Consider the following 22,102-nt stretch of genomic DNA (forward strand, 5'->3'; position numbering starts at 1 on the left):
TTTTCTTGGATTTAGTCTAAAAAGGTTTTAGCGAAGAAGGTCAAACAAATGAAACGTAATAAAACTTAAGAGAAAAATCGTTCCAATTGCTCAATTTCTTTATTGCGTTGAATAATGCTGCCAAAATAAAACCCTTAGTTCTGTCCACATAATTTTATCCGATTAATGAATCAATTTTTTATTTAACTGGTGTATTTTTAATACTTGCTTTTATTGAATTTTGCGTAAAAAGTGGTTTTAGCGAAATAAGTCAAACAAAAAACGAGGGGGAACGTGGTGAGTTGCTGCGGACACCGCAACTCTACAGTTATACCCGATACTAAGTCAGTATGGCTCTCCTCCGGCAGACGCCGCTAATATTAAACGACACGACAAAGAATGCGTGCGAGAGAGACAGAAAATCAGTCTGTGCGTGACGTCGGGCGCTGCGTAGCCAATGCAAATTGATTTGTTCCTTTTGGCTACAAAAATTATCTGATCTGATCCAAATTCAGCAACCGGATAGATATAGTAAATTCTCTATGATTCTGCGTTTTTAGTTTTCTCGAATCTGCAATATTGTGGATGCAACAGATTTTCGTCCTTTGTGGTGGCGGATGGGGGTGGGGCGAAATTCTGAGACATACGTTTTATAGTGACATCTTAAAGGAGTGTGTGTACCAAATTTGGTTACTCTAGCCTTAATAGTCTCTGAGATTTGTGGTTGCCTCAGATTTTCGTCCTTTGCGGGGGCGGAAGGGGGTGTGGCGAAATTTTGACACAAAACGGTCAAGGTCCGATATCACAGGAGTGTGGATACCAAATTTGGTTGCTCAAGCTCTTATGGGTTCTGAGATCCTTGAACTCATATTTTGCAATTGGCAAAACCGACCATGAAACCTGTGTGTTAGAGTGAGACAGAGCGAGAAAGAGTGAAATTGTTTTCATGGTTCTGGCTGTAATAATTATACGATCTGGTTCAGATTTTGCACTCTAGAAGATATAGTCATCTTCTACGATCCTGCTTTTTTAGTTTTCTCGTATCGTCGAAATTGTGGATGCCACAGATTTTCGCCCTTTGTGGGGGCGGAAGTGGGCGGGGCACAGTTTTGAAATATTTTTGGAGCAGTGACATATCACAGAAGTCTGGATCCAAAACATCGTTGCTCTAGCTCTTATAGTCTTTGAGCATTAGGCGCTGAAGGGGACGGACAGACGGACAGACGGACAGACGGACGGACGGACAGACAGACATGGCTCAATCGACTCGGCTATTGATGCTGATCAAGAATATATATACTTTATGGGGTCGGAAACGATTCCTTCTGGACGTTACACACATACACTTTTACCACAAATCTAATATACCCCAATACTCATTTTGAGTATCGGGTATAACAAGTAGCGAAATAGGTCAATCAAAACAAACGAAAATGGAAATTGCTCAATTTTGATATTCCATTGAATAATTCTGGCTAACTAAAACCCTTAGTTCTGCCCACATAATTTTAGGCCGTTGATGAATAAATTTGCTTCAAGATTGGATAGTTTTTAATCCTTGCTTTTATTGTATTTATTGTAAAAAAGGTTTAAACGAAAAAGTTAAACAAAAAAAGAGTCGCTGTATTGCGTGTAAGCCGTAGTATAGACCTTTGTATACCCTATTTTGTTAATTTTATATGAAAGTATTAATATTGATATGAAGATAAAACGTAACTAATAAAGACCTTTTCTCAAAATGACATTTTTTAGACATATTCATGTATATGATGAGTGTTTTGTATACATATCTCGATCCTGATACCTATTCTTGGTCCCTACAAGAAGACAATAAGCTTTAAAATATCGTTGAAATATTGAAAATAATATTAAATAATATTGAATAATATTAAAATATATTGAAAATAAATTGTTTTTGCCCAGATAATTTTATATGATTGCTGAATCAATTTTGATTAGGATTAACTACTTTTAAACAAAAACACAGTTTCAACAAAAATGTTCAATAGTCGCAGGTTGTGACGTCAATGTTGCTGGTATTTGCAGACTCATTTCTTGTCAACCAGAGTGTGGTCATTTGTATACCCTATTTCGTTAATATTATATAATGAAACTTGTTTTCTTTTTTTTTTTTGCATTTTTTTGGAATCTTCACGCATTTGATTGAACTGGCGCCAGTTGGGGCAGTATTGTTTAAAAGTTTTTTAAAGAAATTATGAAAACGTACGCTTTCTTGTCCGATTAGATCTGGAAAACCCCCTTGGTTTACCAAAGAGCTATCCAGTCTAAAAAACTTAAAATCAAGACTTTATAAAAAATTTCAAGAAGTGGGTTCTCCTACTTCTCACTCTCGTTATGTAATAGCTCGGTCAAACTTTTCAGTTCTTAATGCTCAATGCTATAAGAACTACCTATCTCGTTGCAGGATACGTTTTTCTCAGGACCCTAAACAGTTTTACTGCTTCGTAAACAGTAAGCGTTGAACGTCCGCACACCCATCCTCGCTATCATTTTGTAATACGTCGGCAAATAATGATCAGGCAATTGCCGATCTTTTTGCCCAGTTTTTCCAAACCACCTATTCTGAGGAACGCTACTCTGGTCAACCGTACCCATACGGATTACCGAGGTCGAACGGCATTTTCAGTCCCTTGTTAAATGAATATTCCCTACTTCAAGATCTTCGACTAGTTAAGCCGGTGTTTTCACCGGGTCCAGACGGGGTTCCAGGTTGTGTACTCAGGTACTGCGCCGAGGCTCTGTGTGGACCATTGCTTAAACTATTCACCCTGTCCATTGATTCCTCTTGCTTCCCCCCAATCTGGAAGGAATCGTTTATAATTTCTCTCCATAAAAAAGGTAGCAAGTCTGATGCAAAAATTATAGAGGTATAGCAAAGTTATCCGCTATTCCCAAATTGTTTGAGAAGGTTTTAACTCCGCACTTGCAACATCTCTGCAAGTCACTTATATCTCCAACTCAGCATGGATTTATAAGGCGGCGATCAACCACCACGAACTTGTTAGAGTTTACCTCTTTCATTATTAAAGGCTTTCAAGGTAACTTACAGACGGATGTTATTTACACCGACTTTAGTAAAGCATTCGACTCTGTAAACCATTCCCTTTTAGCACATAAACTTGACCTTTTAGGGTTTCCGCCCAACCTCCTGAGATGAATTTCTAGCTATCTTTGTTCTAGGTCTCAAAGAGTCCTCTTCAAAAACTCCCTCTCTTTACCAGTAAAGGTTTCTTCGGGAGTACCACAGGGCAGCCATCTAGGCCCCTTACTCTTCACACTCTTTATTAATGACTTGCCTTCAGTATTAACATACTCTCGAGTACTTATGTATGCGGATGATGTTAAACTCTGTGTCCAGTACAAGGACATTTCATTTCATTCTCGCTTGCAATCCGATCTCAATAGCTTTCAGTCATGGTGTTGTGCAAACTTGTTACACCTTAATGCCTCGAAATGCAATGTTATGACATTTCATCGTTCTAACCCTTTGTTGGCTCCCTACACCCTATTTGGGGGTTCTCTTGAGAGAATTACCCTGGTGGATGATCTGGGTGTTATGTTAGATCCCAAGTTAAAGTTTTCCGAACACATTTCTACCATGGTAAATAAGGCCATGGGCGTGCTTGGGTTTATAAAGAGGTGGTCAAAGGAATTTGACGACCCCTATACCTCGCTTGTTCGTCCGATCTTAGAATACGGCTCCTGTGTATGGTGCCCTCAGTACAAAGTACACCAGGACCGTATAGAATCAGTACAGAAAAACTTTTTACTCTTTGCTCTGCGGGGCCTTAACTGGGATGCGGGTGTAAGACTCCCATCTTACTCTAGTAGACTATTATTAGTAAACCTCCCATCCTTAGTTAACCGTAGAAAAATGCTTGGTGTGATATTTATGCACAACTTGATCAGGGGTGACATAGACAGCCCTGATCTGTTGAGCCGCATAAACTTCACGATTCCTATTAGACTGACTAGAAACTTTATACCGTTGTTCCTTCCACTTTGTAGATCGAATTATTCCTTGCATGAACCGTTTAGGGTCTTATGCTCGGATTATAATTCCCTCTACCATATTATATCCTCCACTAATTCTGTTCCTCTTATTAAATTACTAATCCTTACACACCTTTCTAGTAATTAGTAATTGAATTGGTATTTGTATTTTGTATTTTATTGCATGCTTAATTTCTTAATAAGTTTAGTGCTAATTTTCCTCGAATGTTAGTCTAATATCTATCTTTCTGCATGCTCGCGTTTGGTTCGGCTACGCACCGCGCGTCATGCGGCAGCGCCCCTCGATCGGTTGGGCGGGAGGAGGGCTGCGTTTTGCCTGGGATCCGCGCGTAACAGCCTTCTGCTGGTGTCACACGGGCCACTTGACGGTGCAGTAATTGCATCGCCTCTTGATAGATGCAGTCATTGCATGTCAACGTCCATATGAAAAGCGAATGATTGAAAAGGATAAAAGTGCAATCCATTGGAATAAAAGTGATGCAGGAGAGTGAAATAAGTTCTAGCAATACCGATTCTTCTCGCAATTATGGGTGTTTTTTGTAGTATATATCTGCCAGGAATATATGTACACCAACATGGTAATTACTGTAGTTCGCCCTACCTCATATACTTCTTCCTTGCGCGTGGTGTGCCAACTGGTTTTTCAAAAGAGATACTAACAACACATACCACGAAAGCATTTAATTTGTGTGTGTGTAAATTTACGTGTCCGACGCCATTGAGCTATACGGGTGTTGGTTTTAAATTATTGGGAACTAATAAGACAGTTAAGAGACACCATGAGAATCGAAGCACCAGAATCGTTTTGGTTGAATAAGACTGTCTACAGCAATGCTGAGAGGTTATACTACGAGGAATGTAGTCAGATAATCGAGCGGGTAAGCAGTACATACATATATACATATATCGTGCGCAAAGGATTGTGTATGTATTGGTGTTTACATGCCAAGCCGGGGGCGCTGCCACACTGTTGCGTTTACCCGACCACCAATGCCTGATTTCTATCGAAAAATGCTCACACCACACTCAGCTGTTTTTTTGCGACGACAGCTGACCGTTCGACAGTTTAAAATTTGTGGCACTCAAAAAACAAGCCAGGCCGGGCGTAAAGCACAGCACACAAAATTTTGATTAAATTATCTTTTCCTTTGACCCGTAACGTACAGGTTCCCGCTGTCCGCACTAAAAAGATCAAAAAGAAGATCAAGGCGATGGCGGCAAGACAGAATCCACAAAATTTACTTTACGTGAGTACCGTGAAGCGAGCTTTTGCCTTGAACTCCAGCTCTAACGTACATTGTGATACGCATTACAGTTAAATCCCCTCACGCTGGAGGCGAATTTCTTTTTGGAAACCCTGGAGCAGGTGAGCCTCAACAGCGAAGTCGAATTGGATCACGAATTGGCCACGCTGCTTGAGCGCATTATGGTAGGCATCGAAAGGTATATGGACCGGAAACCCACCTATATATTGCCCGCCAACGGACCCGGTGAAGGTGTGGCCTTTGTGCCGCGGAAGGATTTGCTTAAAATCAAACGCACATTCAACTGCATCGCATGTGCAAACCAAATGGTTGGAACAAACATTTCCAAGGTTGTGGCGCATTTGTCCGAAAAGCACTACCAGAATCCCAATAACGTAGTGGTTGCAGCTCAGGGGAAGCAGGATAGGATACAAACTAAGGTGGCACCACGCGGTCGATTGATGGAAGTTCTGCCCAAAAGTAAGCAGCGTCTGTATGTGTGCTTTTGTCGGCTCTTGTCTAAATGCTAATTTTTTTGTTACAGAAGCCAAAACCTTGGTTACTTCCGATCTCACAAAAATTTTCAAGGAAAGGTATGGGGTTGCCGACAAGCTGAAAGTGATAACCGAATACGATGCCATCGAGGAGGATCTAATAGGCGTGCTGACGCCAGTGTTTCCCAATTGGGCGATGCGCATTTACAAGTTCGGTTCACGCATATCCGGCATTGGCACACGCTGTTCCGATCTGGATGTTTTTGTGGATATTGGTAAGTGCATTCACTCACCCGATGCTGATCTTTCACGGACCATTGCATTGCATTGACAGGCAACACATTCGACATATTTGAGCACCGCGCCTCCAAGGAAACGTTGGCCAAGCTGCGGGCTATGCGTCCAGCCTTTTGTGCCAGCAACAAGTGGCGCATCATCAATGTAAAAAATCCCTAAACTCACGTCATTCGTTTGATAATTAACTCGGATTTTTTGAGCAGGTCATCGAGCAGGCACGCGTTCCCATCATCAAAGTCTCCCATCTGACCACCGGCATAGAGTGTGATATATGCCTGAATAGCCTGGGCTTCTGCAACACCAACTTGTTGAAGTACATATTCGATATACAGCCGCTGGGTAAGCAATCCCAAACAAACAGTCACAAAGTCACGTTCCATTCTCAGAGCAATGATCGTTCTTATCTTTGCGGCATAATACAGCTCAATACATGTGCATCTATGCGAAAAACTGGCTGGAACGCTGCAAACAGACGGACATATCCACATACAGCATTACACTGATGGTGATTTATTTCATGCAGCTGCACGGCCTTTTGCCCTCAGTTTTTGCCTTGCAGCATGAACAGCCGTTCAATCAGTTCGTTGGACGTAAGTCGGACTTTTACGGCACATAGCATATATCATGGATCTAATGCTGTTTTTCGATTTCAGCTTGGATTGTGAACTTTGGACAGAAATCTCTTCAGGATCTGCGCCTTCCGGAAGCCGATACGGATGCGCCCGCAGTTCGAAACATTTTGGGCCAATTCTTTGCCTTCTATTCAAAATTCGATTACGAGAGATTTTTGGTGTGTCCATATTTTGGTAGCGCTGAAGTCCAAATTCAGCACGTTGAGAAGTTAATGCCAAATCGGTAAGCTATTTACGTACAACATACACATTGTGGGCTAATTGTTCTTTTTAAATTGTAGTTATAGCAAATACACCAGAGAGAATCCCGAGTGTACATTGCAGTTGCGAAAGCCAATGGTGGTCCAGGATCCCATACAGCTGAATCATAACGTAACGAAGGCGGTAACCCGATCTGCACTGAAGGTGTTTATAGATTATTGCGCTCAGACGGCGTCTCTTATGGGTGAGCCATCAACCAACTGGCGACAGCGCACATAAATACAGAATATGAAACGAACCCTCCGCCCCCATTCTGACGGCAGAATCGCGGTTTTCTTTGCTTTCGACTTGGTGTTTATAAGAGTTTCTTATTGTAAATAAAATGGATTTTGCAACGCTCGCATCGTTGGACAATCCAACCGTTCGCAACAACAAGAAAACGAAAAAAAAACATATTGCTGACTTTGTATATTTCACTAAAAGGCATACAAATATCGCTCAATTGTATAATTTTTCTGCCTTATTCAGCAGGATTTGGTTTCAATTGCACTAATACACTAAAAAGCATCGAATGGCACACACGCTGGATGGGAGGCCAGGAAAAATACAATACCCCACGCTCTTACAATGGCTATACGTCGGGTACACGACCAAAGATCTTCAACAACATATAGATGGTAAAGCCCACGATCATAACCAGGCCCAGGAGATATACACGATTGCGCCAGTGCTGCTTGGACTCCTTCATCATGTTGACCACGCGTATGGCCGACTCTTCCGTTTCCTCAATGCTGCCATTATTATCTATGACAAAGTGTGATTGTTCGCATTTCTTCTCCAGCGGCATTTGTGACTCAATCCGGTGGCTCGCCTCTGCCTCGGAAAGCTCATTGCGGGCAATCAAACGCTGCAATTGTTTGTCCGAATCGCTGAAATAATCAATTCTTAGCAGAAATCCAAGTCAAAGGCGAGGTAAAGATAGCCTACCAAGAAACGCAAACAATTTTGTAGATAAAATCCATGAGAATGCCAGTCTCGAAGAGCAGCGGCAGATCTAGGACAATCCACGAATGTCCTGTGACAAACAGTTTGAACGCCCGCCAGAAGATCTTACGGTGTATTTTGGGATGAGTAATCTGGTTCAGTTTACCACGCAACTCCTTGTCCTCGAAAATCATGCGTGCAAGGACAGCACGATTTATCTCCTTGCTAGGGAGCAGCACGTCCTCGCCAAAAGTAGCGCGTATCTGTTCCCAGGCAGCTTGACCTGGTTCCACGACTAATAAAATTAAATACGATAATTAACGGTAATTGCTCTCAATTACAGCAAACAACAGATTCTTCAGATTTCGTCTACTCACTCTCCCTGGCGATTTTATCTGCATCTATGACGGGAATTCCGTGCCGTTCAAACACTTTGCTAACGGTACTTTTGCCCGTGGCAATGCCACCAGTTACAGCCACAATAAACATATTTCAGTAATACTTAAAACGAGTCTGGGAATGTTTTTTATTTAAATAATTAATAAAACTCTGGATGCAGAAAACGCGAAGAGGACAAAACAAATACTGTTTAACTACTGCTCGATTCCCAGCACTGCCATGCCCCAAATCTAGTATTTTTGATTGAAAATCTAGTATTTTCGATAGAAAATATTACATCCCTGGCTGTCAGCATTTTCCATCACTTTTTTTCATAAAACAAAGATGGCGTAGAATTTCGTGCGTCGTTTTTGCAGCAACTTGTGAATTTCCACGCGCATTTTTTTTGTGAAAAAGCGAGTTTCTACACGAAGTTCAGTTTGCACCTGAGAAGCAATAGTCAATATAAACTCAAAGATCTCTTTAGCGAATTGAAAACAAAGCAAAGATGGTGGACAAAATTGAAATGAGCCTTGACGATATCATCAAGTCGACCCGCACGCAGAAAAAACCACAGGGTGCTCGCGGCGGCCCCGGCGGAGCACGTCGGCCGGCTGGACAACAGCGTTTTGCGGCTGGCGGCGGTCCTCGTCGCGGCGGTGGAGCCGGTCCATCGCCAAGGAAACCAGCTCCAGCAAGCGGTGCTGGCGGCGTGCTCAAGGGTCGCCGTAGTGGCGGTGCCGGTGGTGGCGGCGGCGGCGGCGGGGCCATACAAAAGGCAAAATTCGCACGGGTAATACATACGTTTTGTCTCATGTAGAGCCAAACAAAAAGCATCAGAGCAGCAAGAAAATATCCATGCATTCACAAGGACACTGCCGGAGCGAGCTCGGCAAGCGGTAATGTCCGACAGCTGCATTCCAAACACTCACACCATTGCGTTCATTGGATTCAAAATGGCCACCATGAATGGCAACTAACGGTGCCAGAGCGAAAAAAGTAGCTGTTCAAATGGACTTCTCCACACTCCTCTACTCCTAGGATCGGCTGTTTTGAAGGGAATTCCTCGCCTGGTATCACCTCGTCGAAATCCAGTTCCTTTTAATACAGTTTTTCCAGACAGAAGCAATGAACGATCGATCAGCGTTTCGTATTGAGTTCTTTCTTTCCCCAGTTCCCAACGTTAAATAATTTTCATGCACATATTTTGTGTGTTGTTCTGCATTCGATGGCGCTGGCGCTGTCCTCATGAGGCTAGGATACCGACAACTGCTGCGACTGCTACGACTGCTACTCCCACAATATTTGATACCCAACGCGCTCAAACCAACATACCCTTCTACCTAATACTACCCCCACCTTTAGGGCGATGTGAACAGCGCTTGGAAGCACGATATGTATGATGGACCCAAGCGCGGTGCTCCCAGCTCTGGATCTGGCCCAACCCTCCTGATTGTTAACAATCTGGATTACGGCGTCTCGAACAGCGACATCAAGGAGCTATTCAATGAATTTGGACCGATTAAGAAGGCAGCCGTGCACTACGATCGTTCAGGTCGCTCTTTGGGTACGTTTTGAAGACTCTCCTATCCAATCAACCCATCTAACTCTCTACCTCTCATCCCACAGGCACCGCAGATGTAATCTTCGAGCGTCGCACCGACGCATTGAAGGCAATTAAACAGTACAACGGAGTGCCATTGGATGGACGTCCCATGACCATACAACTGGCCGTTTCCGATGTCAACGCCTTGACCCGTCCAGTGGCCTCAGGGGATATCAAGCATCGTGTGGGCGGCGGTGCCGGTGCAGGGGCTCCATACAAACGCGGTGGTATGTACACACCTAGCGATCACAAAAATCCCAGTCCTAGTACTTACATTTCGATTAATTTTGTAGGTGGCCAGGCCGGCGGACCACGTCGCGGAGGCTTGCGACGCCCGGCCCCGGGCGGTGGCGCCCCCAAGCCCGCTGGCGGAGCACGCCGCGAGCGGAAAGCCCCACCCACTGCCGAGGAGCTCGACGCCGAACTGGACTCGTACATTAATGACATGAAGATCTAAATAGTTAATAGTCTGATATTTTAGTCTAACACAAAAAAAATGAACACCCCACTAGTCTTAAGGTTTACCATAAAGACGGAATATCCCTATGGTACAATAATCTAATTCTACATCAGCAACGACGCCGCGCAAAGGAAAGAACACGAAAAGGAAGTTTGGAACGAGTTCTCTTTTTATCTTAAAAGAGATGGACACATTTAATTTGTAATGCGCCTACTGTGTGTGCGCAGATTAATATTGCAATGTGGCGAACATAGTTGAAATACAATTGAGCTGTATTTATTTAAAATAGAAATATGCTTTAACGAACTGAGAACGAACGAAGATGATTTAATGGACTCTTTTTTTAATTGTTAGGCTAATAGAAATAATTTCGAGCCTGAATAATCTCGTGCTCGGATCACGCATTCTCGATATAAAATAAAACAAACTCAATTTATAATTAAATGGGTTATTGTTTATTTTTGGAATATTACATCAATAATTAGAAAAGGCCGTGGTGTTTTTTTTTGTTTTTTGACAAGTAGTCCTTTTGGGGACACTTATTAAGTACAAAATGCAAAATCAGAAGCTTCGTTTTGGTAGTTATTTTATAGGTGGTAGAACTTTAGTCATGGTTCGTTTTTTTCGTATTATTTTTGTGTTTAGGGCGGAATCACGAGTCACTTAGATGTTCAACAAATGCGTTAGACGTTTAGAATAATAATGAAATACATGAAAAGGCAACGAATTAGGTTAGGATAGGGTAGGGGATAGATTTTAGAGAGCTATGTAGTATGTATTTCTGCGGCTTCCTTTTTCCTGCAGATCCGATTAATGATTTTTTTAATACATATATATATAAATGTAGGTATGGTGTATACGTATGTCTATAAGCGATTTATATTTATAGGTTTATGTTTAGTTGATGATTGTGTATGTGTATGTCTCTGTGGGGAGGGCGACTGAGGATGTGTTGTTGTTTTTTGTTTTGTTGGTGTATGAGTCATTAAATGCTTGTCTGGGCCTCCTCTTCTACCAGAAGCCGCCTGACGAGAATCCACCGGGTGGTACTCGTCCGCGCGCCTCACCATTCGTGGCCGCCGGCTTGTTTCCGGACTCTTTGGGCTGACTGTTGGCCGTGGTCTTGGTTTCCTCCTTCGGGGAGGTGATCTCGTCGCGCAACTTCTCCACCACTTTGTTGGGGTCAGTCGATCCCATGCAGGCATTCAGATTGGAAGAGTTTTGCTGATTGTATTTGGGACGCGGGGCGGGTACGGCGGTTTCTGGCTCCGAGAAGATATTGGTGTGTCCGCCGCCCGGTGGCTTCAGTACACGGCTGGAGGGACGAGCGCTGCTGGTCATTCCAATTTTCAATTCGGTGGATGTCATTTTGTTGCTTTTGTTTTTATCTGCTGCAACGAAAAAAATAGAAACAAACGTGAAATGAATATGCGGCGGATCTGCAGCTCTCACTTTACAATGGCATACAATAAATTCTAGCCCATAGAAATATGTAGTATTACAGTCACGCCACTTGCGGATGTGGCCAGCAGCAGAATAAAGCGAATGACGAAGCGCGCCTGTCGCCCTACTGAGGAAACTCTGGTTTCGAACGGCTAGAGAAAATGAGAAATTCACATGGATGTGTGTGTGTGTGAACTCTCCACCGCCCCAATGGGTGCCTGGCTATTGGCCCCACTCTATACACATAAATTTATCATCTCTATCTCTCTATTTTTGCTGGTTGCGTTCTCTTTACACTTTGCCGTTAACTGTAATTGCGCGTTTTGTTGCTGTCGCACTTTCTTTGTTGTTGCTGTTTTTCGTTTTGGTGTCAAGCCTGACGGCACGGTGGGATAAAACTACACAGCCATTGCCAATAAATAGTATTTCCATGTGGTGGTAGTTTCTGTTGCTTTTTTTCATCATTGCTCTTATGGTTTAGCTGTGGAGCGGGGAAAAGAGGTCATAGTGGAGGCGATGACAAATGCTGTAAAACGTTTGTAATGATGCGTCATCATCCTTTGGGATGGGGATGGCGCTGCGCAGCCCCAGTGGTGTAACGCAGTGGGGTGGCAACATTCACCACACACAGACATATACACGCGCAATTATGTTGGGGCACGGCGTAAAACAAAGCAAAGTGAATGACCGCATTGAGTCAAAGATCTCCAGCAGCGTGGCTATTTTACTTCCCATAATAAATGCTAAATGGCAATCGTTTTTCGGCTAAGCAAATAATTTAGACCATCAGAAGCAGGCAGAAACAGCAGACTCTTATCAGTGCTGCGATGTTTTGAGAATGCCAAAATAGTTTTATCTAGATTTTCAGTTTCCGATGGTGAACCAGCCAGATATTGCTTGAAGAAAACTGAACTGGCAACACTGTGCCTGCCCTTAAGCGCGCTTGCCGGCTCACCCATACTCGAAAACACACACACATGCATATAAATAACATTAACGGTGAAGGTTTGCTGGTATTTCTGTAGAAATTATGAGTAATGAGCGATCTAGATATAGCTCGAAATCGTATGTACTCTCTCGCTCTCGCCCTCTCTTTCGGTCACCCTTCTCCGCTCTTTTTACCTATTGTATTTCGCTTTGTTATGGTTTCGCCATTAGCCAAAGACAAGGCGATCAACAGCCAAATCATATATGGAAAAAGCACATTAAGACAGTCGGAAATCAAGTCTAACCAGTGATTGGGGAATGGGACCTACTTAAACGTATTTTCGATTATAGCTAAAACCGCGATGCACACCGAAACTGGCAGAGCAGGGGGGGCAAGGCAAGGCAGGCAGATTTTTTTGCGCTGTAGTCCGAGATGGCGGCGCGGCGTCAGCGTCACTTCCAAAGAGTAGAATCGCGCGGCTGGCTACAATTTCGGTTTAAACTGCCTCTAGCTAGTTTTTCAGGTGCCTGGCCCCCAGTCAGCCGATGCATGCCATCGTTCCGACTAAATGAGCAACATGGCCGCTAAAAAAAAGACAAAGGGGAGCGCAGAATGGAGCATAAAACAGGGAACGAAACCCAAGAGGATGTGTTATTTATATGCATATGGCAGCTGTGCTAAATAAAATTTAAAGGCAGCTGCACCACACGGCAGACAGACAAACGCACACACACACACGCACATAGCGCTTGCGCTTCGGCACATCCCAAGCCCCGCCATGGGAACAAGACACCACAAAATTCCATGACACAATGCTGATATGCGGAAAATATTGATTTATTTTTGGGCACATGGCAGTGCTGCTCTAACTGTTGATTCAACCCATTAGCGCAACTTTAATGCTTACCTTACAATATACTTGAACACTTATTAAATGGTTTGGCAAACAAACGAAAATTTACAAAAATTCAGCAGAAGACGACGCGCACGGTGACCGTTTATTTTCAAAATTGGTTGGGACTAGAGGTGGAGAACTATCGATGGCACTATCGACACTATCGATGGTAAGGCACTATCGCGCTACTAAACTATCGATGGTTCAATGTTTCGATAGTGGGCGACAGTGGTCGATAGTATGGTTTACCCAGCAAAGAAAATTTGTGTGGGTGGGAAATATGTGTCAATTTCAGTGATAATATCGTCAAGTCGAAAATCTTTCACCACAGTTAAAAACAGTAGGGGAAAATATGAAGAATGCTTTATTGGAGTCGATCAAAAAACGCCTATCTACATATGAGCAACGGACTGTAACTAGGATGGCCACGATATTAGATCCGCGCTTCAAGAATGATGGATTTCAGCTCAACTCAAATGCTGAGCAAGCTTCAGTCTTTCGGAAAGGGTTTTTAGCAAGGCAGGGAAAATTGTCCCTAAACGACGAACAAGGCTCAAGAAGGAAAATGTAAACGTTCTGCTGTTTTTGAATAAAAATCTTTGGTTACAATACAAAACATACAACAGAATCCAAGAAATACAAAAATTTAAATATATATTAAGAATACAAATATATGAACATTATACAGAGTTTCTTTTATTATTTTTAGCTTCTAGTTGGACAGCATATTTCATTTAGAATTGTAATAATGCTTTTAGCATCGAATCAACCGTCTTTTTACACTTTTAAAAACACTCATTTGTATTACGACTATCGAACACTATCGATGGTACTATCGCCCAATATCGATGGTTTTGAAAATACTATCGTCCACTAACGATGGAGCCTACTATCGATAGTTCTCCACCTCTAGTTGGGACCAGTGTAACCGCGGGTCGGTGGATTAAATTTACCGGCCGACCCTCTGAAATATACAGTCTCATTTTAAAAATATACCGTAAATATACTGACGAGTTCAAGTTCTTTTATACATATTCCCCGATTTTGATATTCCGTTGGATATTATTAGCTAGATAGAACATTTAGCCATGCCATCATAATTTTATACGATTGATGAATCAATTTTCTACTTGACTGGCTTGATTTAAATACTTTCTTTTGTTGGATTTAGTCTAAAAAAGGTTTTAGCGAAAATGGTCAAACAAAAAAAGGTTTTAGCGAAATAGGTCAAAACAAAATAGCAAAAGAGAATAGTCGTTCATATTGTTCAATTTGTATATTCCCTTGTATAATTCTGGCTAACTAAACCCTTAGTTCTGCCCACATAATTTTGGGCCATTGATGAATATATTTTCTTCAAGATTGGCTAGTTTTTAGTCCTTGCTTTTATTGTATTTTGGCTAAAACAAGGCTTAAACAAAATAGTTCAACAAAAAAACAGTCGCAATGTTGCTGGAATTTAAAGACATGATGCGTGTATAGCCTTTGTACACCCTATTTTGTTAATTTTATATGAAGATTGTTATGGGCGGTTTTGGAGAGAGCCGATAAGTATCAGGGCTGGAGAAGAAAGAGACAGCGGCATCTATAGTGGATCCTGGGAAGCAGTGGCAGAGTTGCGTGGGAGGAAAGGAAACGGTGCGAGGAGGAAGAAAAAAAAAAAAAGAGGAGAGTTTCCGGTGGAGAATAGTGGAGGCCGCACGTGCCCTGAAAGAAAAAAAAAGGAAACAAAATTGGTGATCGTGGAGACGACGATCCCACCAAGACATCAGCGGCAGGCATCAACATCAGCAGAAGCGGCGGACCGCGGCAGCAGCAGCCCGGTACTGGCCAGGCCGGAAAACTGGTGCGAGAACCGGCAGCGGAGCACCGACACCAAGGAACCGTCAGCGGAGCACCGGCACCAAGGAACCGTCAGCGGAGCACCGACTGGAGACACGTTTCTGTCCCCACACACCAACCCCCCCGGGGAAAGAATCCAGACTTCAAAGCAGAAATAAACCCACACGAATCAATGTCACACACCTTCATCCACACACATCACACCCAACCCACGCATGTATACCCTCATTCATAACACATCACATAACATCACCACATTTCACACATCTACACCCGTCCGACCCACAATTAAACAATATATCACGATCATATAAAAAGAACACCACGATTAAACGTAAACATCAGCAAGCATCAGGAAGCAACAACTTCTATCAAAGGGGGCTGCTAATTCGGCCGAAATAGGGTTTATTTTTTTTTGTTAGTATTTTTTTAGTGTTAGTATTTGTTTCCTTTATATAAACCTAGATTATGAATTAATGTTCAAGAAGATAAAGTAAGAAAATATAATGGATATAAAAATGAAAATTTGAACAGAGTCATGAGTGAATAGAAAACGGTAGTTGGGTGGGACGAGAGCGAGAAGAAGAGTGGGACCCTGAATATGAAAAGGGAGCGCTCATGGAAGGTGGCGCTCATGGAAGGGTGGGACCATGCTAGGGATAACGAAACCAACTATCCCCGCTGACGAAAGTGCCAACGAAGACAAGTCTGTCCTATAAACTAGATTTGTTTTTTTTGTATGTTTTTTTTGTTTTTTGTTTTGTTCAATCCGTCCCCTGACTTATCGGGTCGGAAACACCCCTGACATCCCCGTGAGCTAGCTGGGAACGATAGGCCAGGGTGGCAAAGAGGCGGATCATAACAAGATGAAACTTAATTTATTAAGACCTTTTCTCAAATTGATATATTTTAGACATATTCATGTATATTATTAGAATCTTGTATCTCGATCCTGATACCTACGGATCCTGGGATGACAAAGATTTTGTCACTCCCATCATATCCTTTTCCCTAGGGTATGACAATTAATGTTGCCGGTAATCATTGTTGTGAACCGGTTATGACGACTTATTCTTGGTTATTCTTTCTTCCGTCGAGTATTCCCAGCTATATAGATCTCTCATTTTTGCCCAGATAATTTTATATGATTGCTGAATCAATTTTGATCAGGATTAACTACTTTTAAGTACTTGCATGTTTTTTATTTTGACAAAAACACAGTTTCAACAAAAATGTTCAATAGTCGCAGGTTGTGACGTCAATGTTGCTGGTATTTGCAGACTCCTTTTTTGTCTACCAGAGTGTGGGCATTGTATACCCTATTTCGTTAATAGTATTTTGTAATATTATAATGATACTTGTTTTCCAAGCTGCTTTCAAACGTAATTAGTAAAGACCTTGTCGTAGATTGCTTTTTTAAGGCATATTCATACATTCGATGAGGTTCTTGTATATAAGTCGTGATCCCTATACCAATTCTTGGTCTCTGTAAGAAGACCACGAATTGCAAAATATCGTTTAAAACAGAGACTTTCTAGTTTCTACATTAATTAGAGCCTGGAATGACACACATTTCCGCTATTCTATATCATCCATTTCCCCCAGGGTATGTGTGCATGGAATTAGCAACATGTTTGTGTATGGAATGGGACTCATTTGTTGTGAACCGGTTATTGCCAAATCGAATATTTCAAGCTATAGATGCCCACTTAGCTTTATCCCATAGATAAATGCATTTTTTACAAGATTGCTTCTTTTAATTACCTTAATGTATTTTATTTTGACTAAAATACGGTTTTCAAGTAAATGTTGCCGCAACAGTGTGTATGGAATGAGGCTCATTGTTGTCAACCGGTTATTACAGATTCTACCGGATTCAAATAAATACCAAAATATACGGTCTCATTTTCAAAATATACCGAGTGGTGCGCGCCAAATCTAACTTTTTTGAATGTGAGCGACAAGGATTTAAATGTTGTCAACCTTACAACATTACCGATTCAACAAATACGACCATTCCCTCAATTTTGATCTTCCGTCGAATATCAGCTATATGGAAGATTTAGCCATGCCCACATAATTTTATACAATAATTGAATCAATTTTCTACTTGACTGGCTTATTTAAAACACTTGCTTTTATAGGATTTTCTCTACCCAATTAACCGATTAAATAAGTAGCGAAATATACCTTATAAGTTTCTTAATATACCGTAAATATACCTTCAACTATATTTCGTCTTCAAAATATACCAAAAACGGTCACACCGATGGTTAACTAACTTTTCAATTAAACAGCTAAAGAAAAAAATTAAATATCGTAGCATAAATATTTATATATATTTTAAATAGCAGATTTCCGGTCAATAGAAATTTTTATAAAAATCATCCTTTAAAAATAGCCAGAACTAGCTAAAAAACAGCTGATGTGGCAACATAGCTGGCAGCTTTATTTTGCGCTATCCAATACTAAATACAAAAACAAGTGTTCTTTGCCGTGATAAGGAAGCCGCAATCAAAAGATTTCATTATTTGGTTAAACAATTACAGAGCAACGCGTAAAAACTATGCACTGGAAATAGTCAGAAACATAATTAGTTTACATAAAAAACAAAATGCAAAAGCAAGAGGAGGTCCTATCGCGCCTCAGGCAGATCTTGGACATATTTCTGCGCGATAACTTTTCCACAACCAACAATGTTTACTTTGAGAAGCTTCTAACGCACATAAAGGCTAAGGGTGAGGGCAAGAGTGTGTTTCTTTATGTACTATCTACTAATCAGAGATCTAATTTTGCATTCCACCACAGAGAATGTGTATGTGCTCCAGGCGCCGTTTATCATCGATTGGGTCGACAAATGCATGACCATGGTAATGGAGGACTTTAACAAAATCCATCCGAAGGTGATATCGTTCATGTTGAATCTCACCAGCTACTTGGCGTCCAACGAGTGGATGATTGTGCGCCTCCGTGAACTGGATATTGTCGGCAGGTGAGTCTCCTACCCAGAACTGGCTCCGTTCTAAACCATCTCGTGCAATTACCTTGCAGAACCATTACATTCCTGAAGTCGGGAGATCTCCAGTTTAGTCCGTCAATCAAACTCGGAGGAATACGGCTGATGAAGTCCGTGGCTTGCTTCAGTATGGGTCTGGCATTCATGAAAATCCATCGCACGTGGACATTGCTGATTCAATACTCGAATAACGATCACACGCTGTATGTGGTGCGGGAGGCCAGACAGGTGCTCTACGAGATTCTGTACAAGTCGTGCGACAAGCTGCACGACAAGGCTGTTACCCTGGAAATACTGGCCGAGATAATGAAGCCCATTCATGATAATCTATACAAGACCACTGATCCCGAGGTGCAGGAACGCATTCACATCAATGTGGATGACAATGAGCTGTTGCACAAGATCTCGGCCACATTGGATCTGCTTTCGTACGTTCTGCAGCAGACGCTTGTGCACGAGGAGCGCACAATGCTGATCTCGCTGATGAAGGAGTATCACGACTTTGAAATAACCATTTGGAAACTTATCGACATGACGCACAATCCGTACTTTATGGAAAAGATCTTCACCACACTGAGCAGCTACTACTTTGCCCTTCTGACGCACGAGAAGCTGCTCAATCCGGACGTGACCGAGCCCCCCGAACAGTTCACCGACTTTGGCTTGTCCTTTTTTAATCTCATGAAATTCTTCATTACCCGAAGAGACGGCGTCGGTTTTGTGAAAATGGCCGAACTGAATCATATACTTTGGAAGAAGCTTGGCGCTCGTGCCCCCAAGGAGATCATCATCCAGCATGAACGAGTGTCGTTTGAGAATCAGTTGATCCTCTTCCATATGCTGCCGTTGCTGTTCTCCATGAAATATGCCCAGAGGCAGGCGGACGAGGCTTCTCGCACTGAACTGTTTGACGCTTACGTTCTGAAATTAATGGAAATGTCGTGTGAGCAGACCTTCCGTATGTGCTACAGTATGCGCGATGCATTCTTCACGCCCGAAGGTGTGGCGGGTGGTCTGTTCACGCCAGAGTTGGCCAACAAGTGCATACACAGTATACTCTCTCTGGAGCATGTGCTGGACCGGGAGCAGGCCATTACCGTGTGCCAGGCATTGCTGTATGTGCTCCGCGAGGTTGTGGCCCTGAGTGCCCTCGGCAATTCGGGCCAGGATGACTGTCACAGCGTTAGTAGCGCGGGTAGTGCTGGCAGCATCTACCGTGATCTTTATCCCCGCGGCACGGAGTTGGTGGTGAATGATCCCAAAGTTCTGCATTCCGTCATGGTCGGCCTGCGTACGCTGATCGAACGCTTCAAGATCACGTGGAAGGAGTCGGTGGAGACGATTGGCCTGGTCAATTGTCTGGCATTTGTGCTGGAGAACACCAACATGGATGCCAGAGTGAGAATATAATGAAATATTCCTTATTTGAGGACAGTTTCACTTATTGTTTCTGTATTTTCCAGTGCACTGTCCAGGCGTTGAAGCTCGTGCAGCTGGCTGTGGAGCATTTCCTGTCGCCGAACATGGCTCTGCTGGTGGACAATCTGCAGGGCTCTGCCTTGGTTTGCCTGGGTCCCATTATTGTCAAGCGTATGCATGATACCACGTGGGAGGTGCGTGATACCACGCTGGAGTTGACCACCTCCATAGCCAGCATTTCCCGTATCAGTAGGTTTCCACCAGAAAAACTATGATCAATTATTATTAACAATGATGTATTTGCTTTCATGTAGAGTTTCCCGCCTTTCAGCAGTTTCTGATTGACGCAAAGATACCTCCGATTGTCTACGAAATGGCCAAGAATGATTCAGAGAGCTATGTGCGCGCCTCAGCCTTCAAATGCCTGTCCCAGATGGTGTCCATCAATCTGCTGTGGGAGAATTGTCTCAGTCAACTTGATCTTGTGGTACGATAGTGATCTTTTTATTCCCCTAGACGTTTAACATCCTCTTTTGATCTGCTTCAGGATCATCTACTGTATGTGCTGTATCGCGACAACGATGATCTGGTGCGTGCAGAGGCCGTAAACACTTTGATGAAGATCTACGAACATCGCAAGATCCACCAGAAGTACAAAAATACACTCTTCTCCACCCTGAACTACTGCGTGGTCGGGGATCATCACTCAGAGGTGAAGCTAAATGCTCTGGTTTTCTGGCGCAGGGAGTTTTTCCGCCAGTTCAGCAACCAGGGCATGATCGACGGAGTCTTTCCCACAGTGACCTTCTCCAAGGAGCAGAAGAAGATTGTTACTCTGACGGAGAAGGAGATTCAGACGAGCATTGCAAAAGTGTTTGGGGAGGTGCAGCAATATGGTTACTTTGGCATCATCATTAAGTGTCTGCGCGAAGAGGTTTCTGTGGAAGTGCTGGAAATCATTGTACGAGGCCTCAAATTAATGAACGAAAAGTTCGAGCGTTTCAAGGGCATTATGGAGGAGGTTGAGTTGAGGTCGCCACCCCCGAGTGACGAACAATGTTCCTCGTTTACCTTTAAACCTCAGGAGCCAACGCCACACCCATCATCTGGACGTAGCTCCCCTATGAACCCCAACAAAGCGGATGAGATTATCGAGGGTATATTGAACTCGCAGGATGCACAGCTGCTGGAGACGGCCTTTCAGACGCAAATGCAAATCAACGACGAGGATGACGAGAAGCGGCACTTGGACGAGTTCTACTACAAACAGTTTGCTATGCCTTATCGAAAATTCCTTGTGGAGCTGAAGACAATTGACTTGGATAATTTGATTAAACAGCAAGAGGAGCGGTTTGAATGCATTGAGAACTTTACATCCCTGCTGGATGATATTTTGTGTGCGATAAAGCATGATGATGCGAATATTATTTCCGATTGTTACTAACTTGCTGGTTAAGCTGCACTGTTAAGCGAGCTGGAAGTGTCTTTTCTGAAATAGAAATTATTTTTTTAAATATATTTTTGTATGTCTACATATGAAATGAGATTTCATTCCGAAGAAAGATCGGATAATAATAAAGCAAAGCACCGATTAAATTTAAATATTAAAAAAGATTACAATTATTTAATTGTGGCGCTTGCGTAAATCGATATCATTATCGGAGGGGCCTGTATGTGAATTGTCCTTGTTCCAACAATTTCAATTGACGCGCTCAAAGAGGGCCTAATTGAGAGTTTATCGGTCCCTTGCTCTCTTTGAATTGGTTGAGGCTCTCTTTTTCGCTCTCTTTGAATCGGTTAAGGCTCTCTTTGAACGTTGTATAGGCCAGAATCATATTTCGCAACATATCTTCAAATACCAGCAACATTGACGTGACACCATGCGACTGTTTTTTGTTTAACTTTTTTGTTTAAACAGCGTTTTAGTCAAAATACAATAAATGGGAGTACTTGAAAGTAGTTAGTCTTGAGCAAAATTTCTTCATCAATGGCATACAATTATGTGGGCAGAGTTAAGAATCTCATTAAGCCAGCATTATTCAACTGAATATCAAAATTGAGCTATTGGAACGATTACTGTCTTCGGTTTTTTTGTTTGACCTTTTTCGCTAAAACCTTTTTTTAGCCAAAATCCAATAGAAGTAAGTATTTAAATTAAACCCGTCAAGTATAAAATAGGTTCCTAAATTGTATAAAATTAGCTGGGCAATGCTGAGAGATCTATATATCCTGTAATATTCGACGGAATA

The 22,102-nt window shown here is 42.5% G+C and overlaps 5 protein-coding genes across 5 annotated transcripts; 3 read left to right on the forward strand and 2 right to left on the reverse strand.

Moving 5' to 3' along the window:
• Positions 1-4,740: 4,740 nt before the first annotated feature.
• Positions 4,741-7,333, forward strand: LOC6594290 (terminal uridylyltransferase Tailor). The gene is made up of 9 exons (XM_002019902.2): positions 4,741-4,892; positions 5,181-5,261; positions 5,330-5,738; positions 5,803-6,027; positions 6,087-6,193; positions 6,253-6,388; positions 6,472-6,639; positions 6,703-6,904; positions 6,963-7,333. The coding sequence occupies exons 1-9, from the start codon at positions 4,794-4,796 to the stop codon at positions 7,159-7,161; spliced, it is 1,626 nt and encodes a 541-aa protein (XP_002019938.1). The 5' UTR covers positions 4,741-4,793; the 3' UTR covers positions 7,162-7,333.
• Positions 7,334-7,335: 2 nt separating this feature from the next.
• Positions 7,336-8,390, reverse strand: LOC6594291 (dephospho-CoA kinase). Its single transcript, XM_002019903.2, has 3 exons — positions 8,244-8,390; positions 7,870-8,161; positions 7,336-7,811 (listed from the first exon to the last, which is right to left on the reverse strand). Exons 1-3 carry the CDS (start codon positions 8,353-8,355, stop codon positions 7,514-7,516), a joined length of 702 nt encoding a protein of 233 aa, XP_002019939.1. The 5' UTR covers positions 8,356-8,390; the 3' UTR covers positions 7,336-7,513.
• Positions 8,391-8,674: 284 nt separating this feature from the next.
• LOC6594292 (THO complex subunit 4) lies at positions 8,675-10,631 on the forward strand. The gene is made up of 4 exons (XM_002019904.2): positions 8,675-9,037; positions 9,610-9,811; positions 9,874-10,077; positions 10,144-10,631. The coding sequence occupies exons 1-4, from the start codon at positions 8,753-8,755 to the stop codon at positions 10,305-10,307; spliced, it is 855 nt and encodes a 284-aa protein (XP_002019940.1). The 5' UTR covers positions 8,675-8,752; the 3' UTR covers positions 10,308-10,631.
• Positions 10,632-10,879: 248 nt separating this feature from the next.
• LOC6594293 (jupiter microtubule associated homolog 2) lies at positions 10,880-11,701 on the reverse strand. The gene has a single exon (XM_002019905.2). It carries the CDS (start codon positions 11,676-11,678, stop codon positions 11,322-11,324), a length of 357 nt encoding a protein of 118 aa, XP_002019941.1. The 5' UTR covers positions 11,679-11,701; the 3' UTR covers positions 10,880-11,321.
• A 6,294-nt stretch (positions 11,702-17,995) lies between these two features.
• Positions 17,996-21,455, forward strand: LOC6594294. Its single transcript, XM_002019906.2, has 6 exons — positions 17,996-18,156; positions 18,227-18,410; positions 18,470-19,832; positions 19,898-20,102; positions 20,168-20,340; positions 20,401-21,455. Exons 1-6 carry the CDS (start codon positions 18,033-18,035, stop codon positions 21,295-21,297), a joined length of 2,946 nt encoding a protein of 981 aa, XP_002019942.2. The 5' UTR covers positions 17,996-18,032; the 3' UTR covers positions 21,298-21,455.
• Positions 21,456-22,102: the final 647 nt, after the last annotated feature.

The sequence above is a fragment of the Drosophila persimilis genome, unplaced genomic scaffold (genome assembly GCF_003286085.1).
Source record: "Drosophila persimilis strain 14011-0111.01,24,50 unplaced genomic scaffold, DperRS2 tig00003933-arrow-pilon, whole genome shotgun sequence".
Classification (NCBI taxonomy): domain Eukaryota; kingdom Metazoa; phylum Arthropoda; class Insecta; order Diptera; family Drosophilidae; genus Drosophila; species Drosophila persimilis.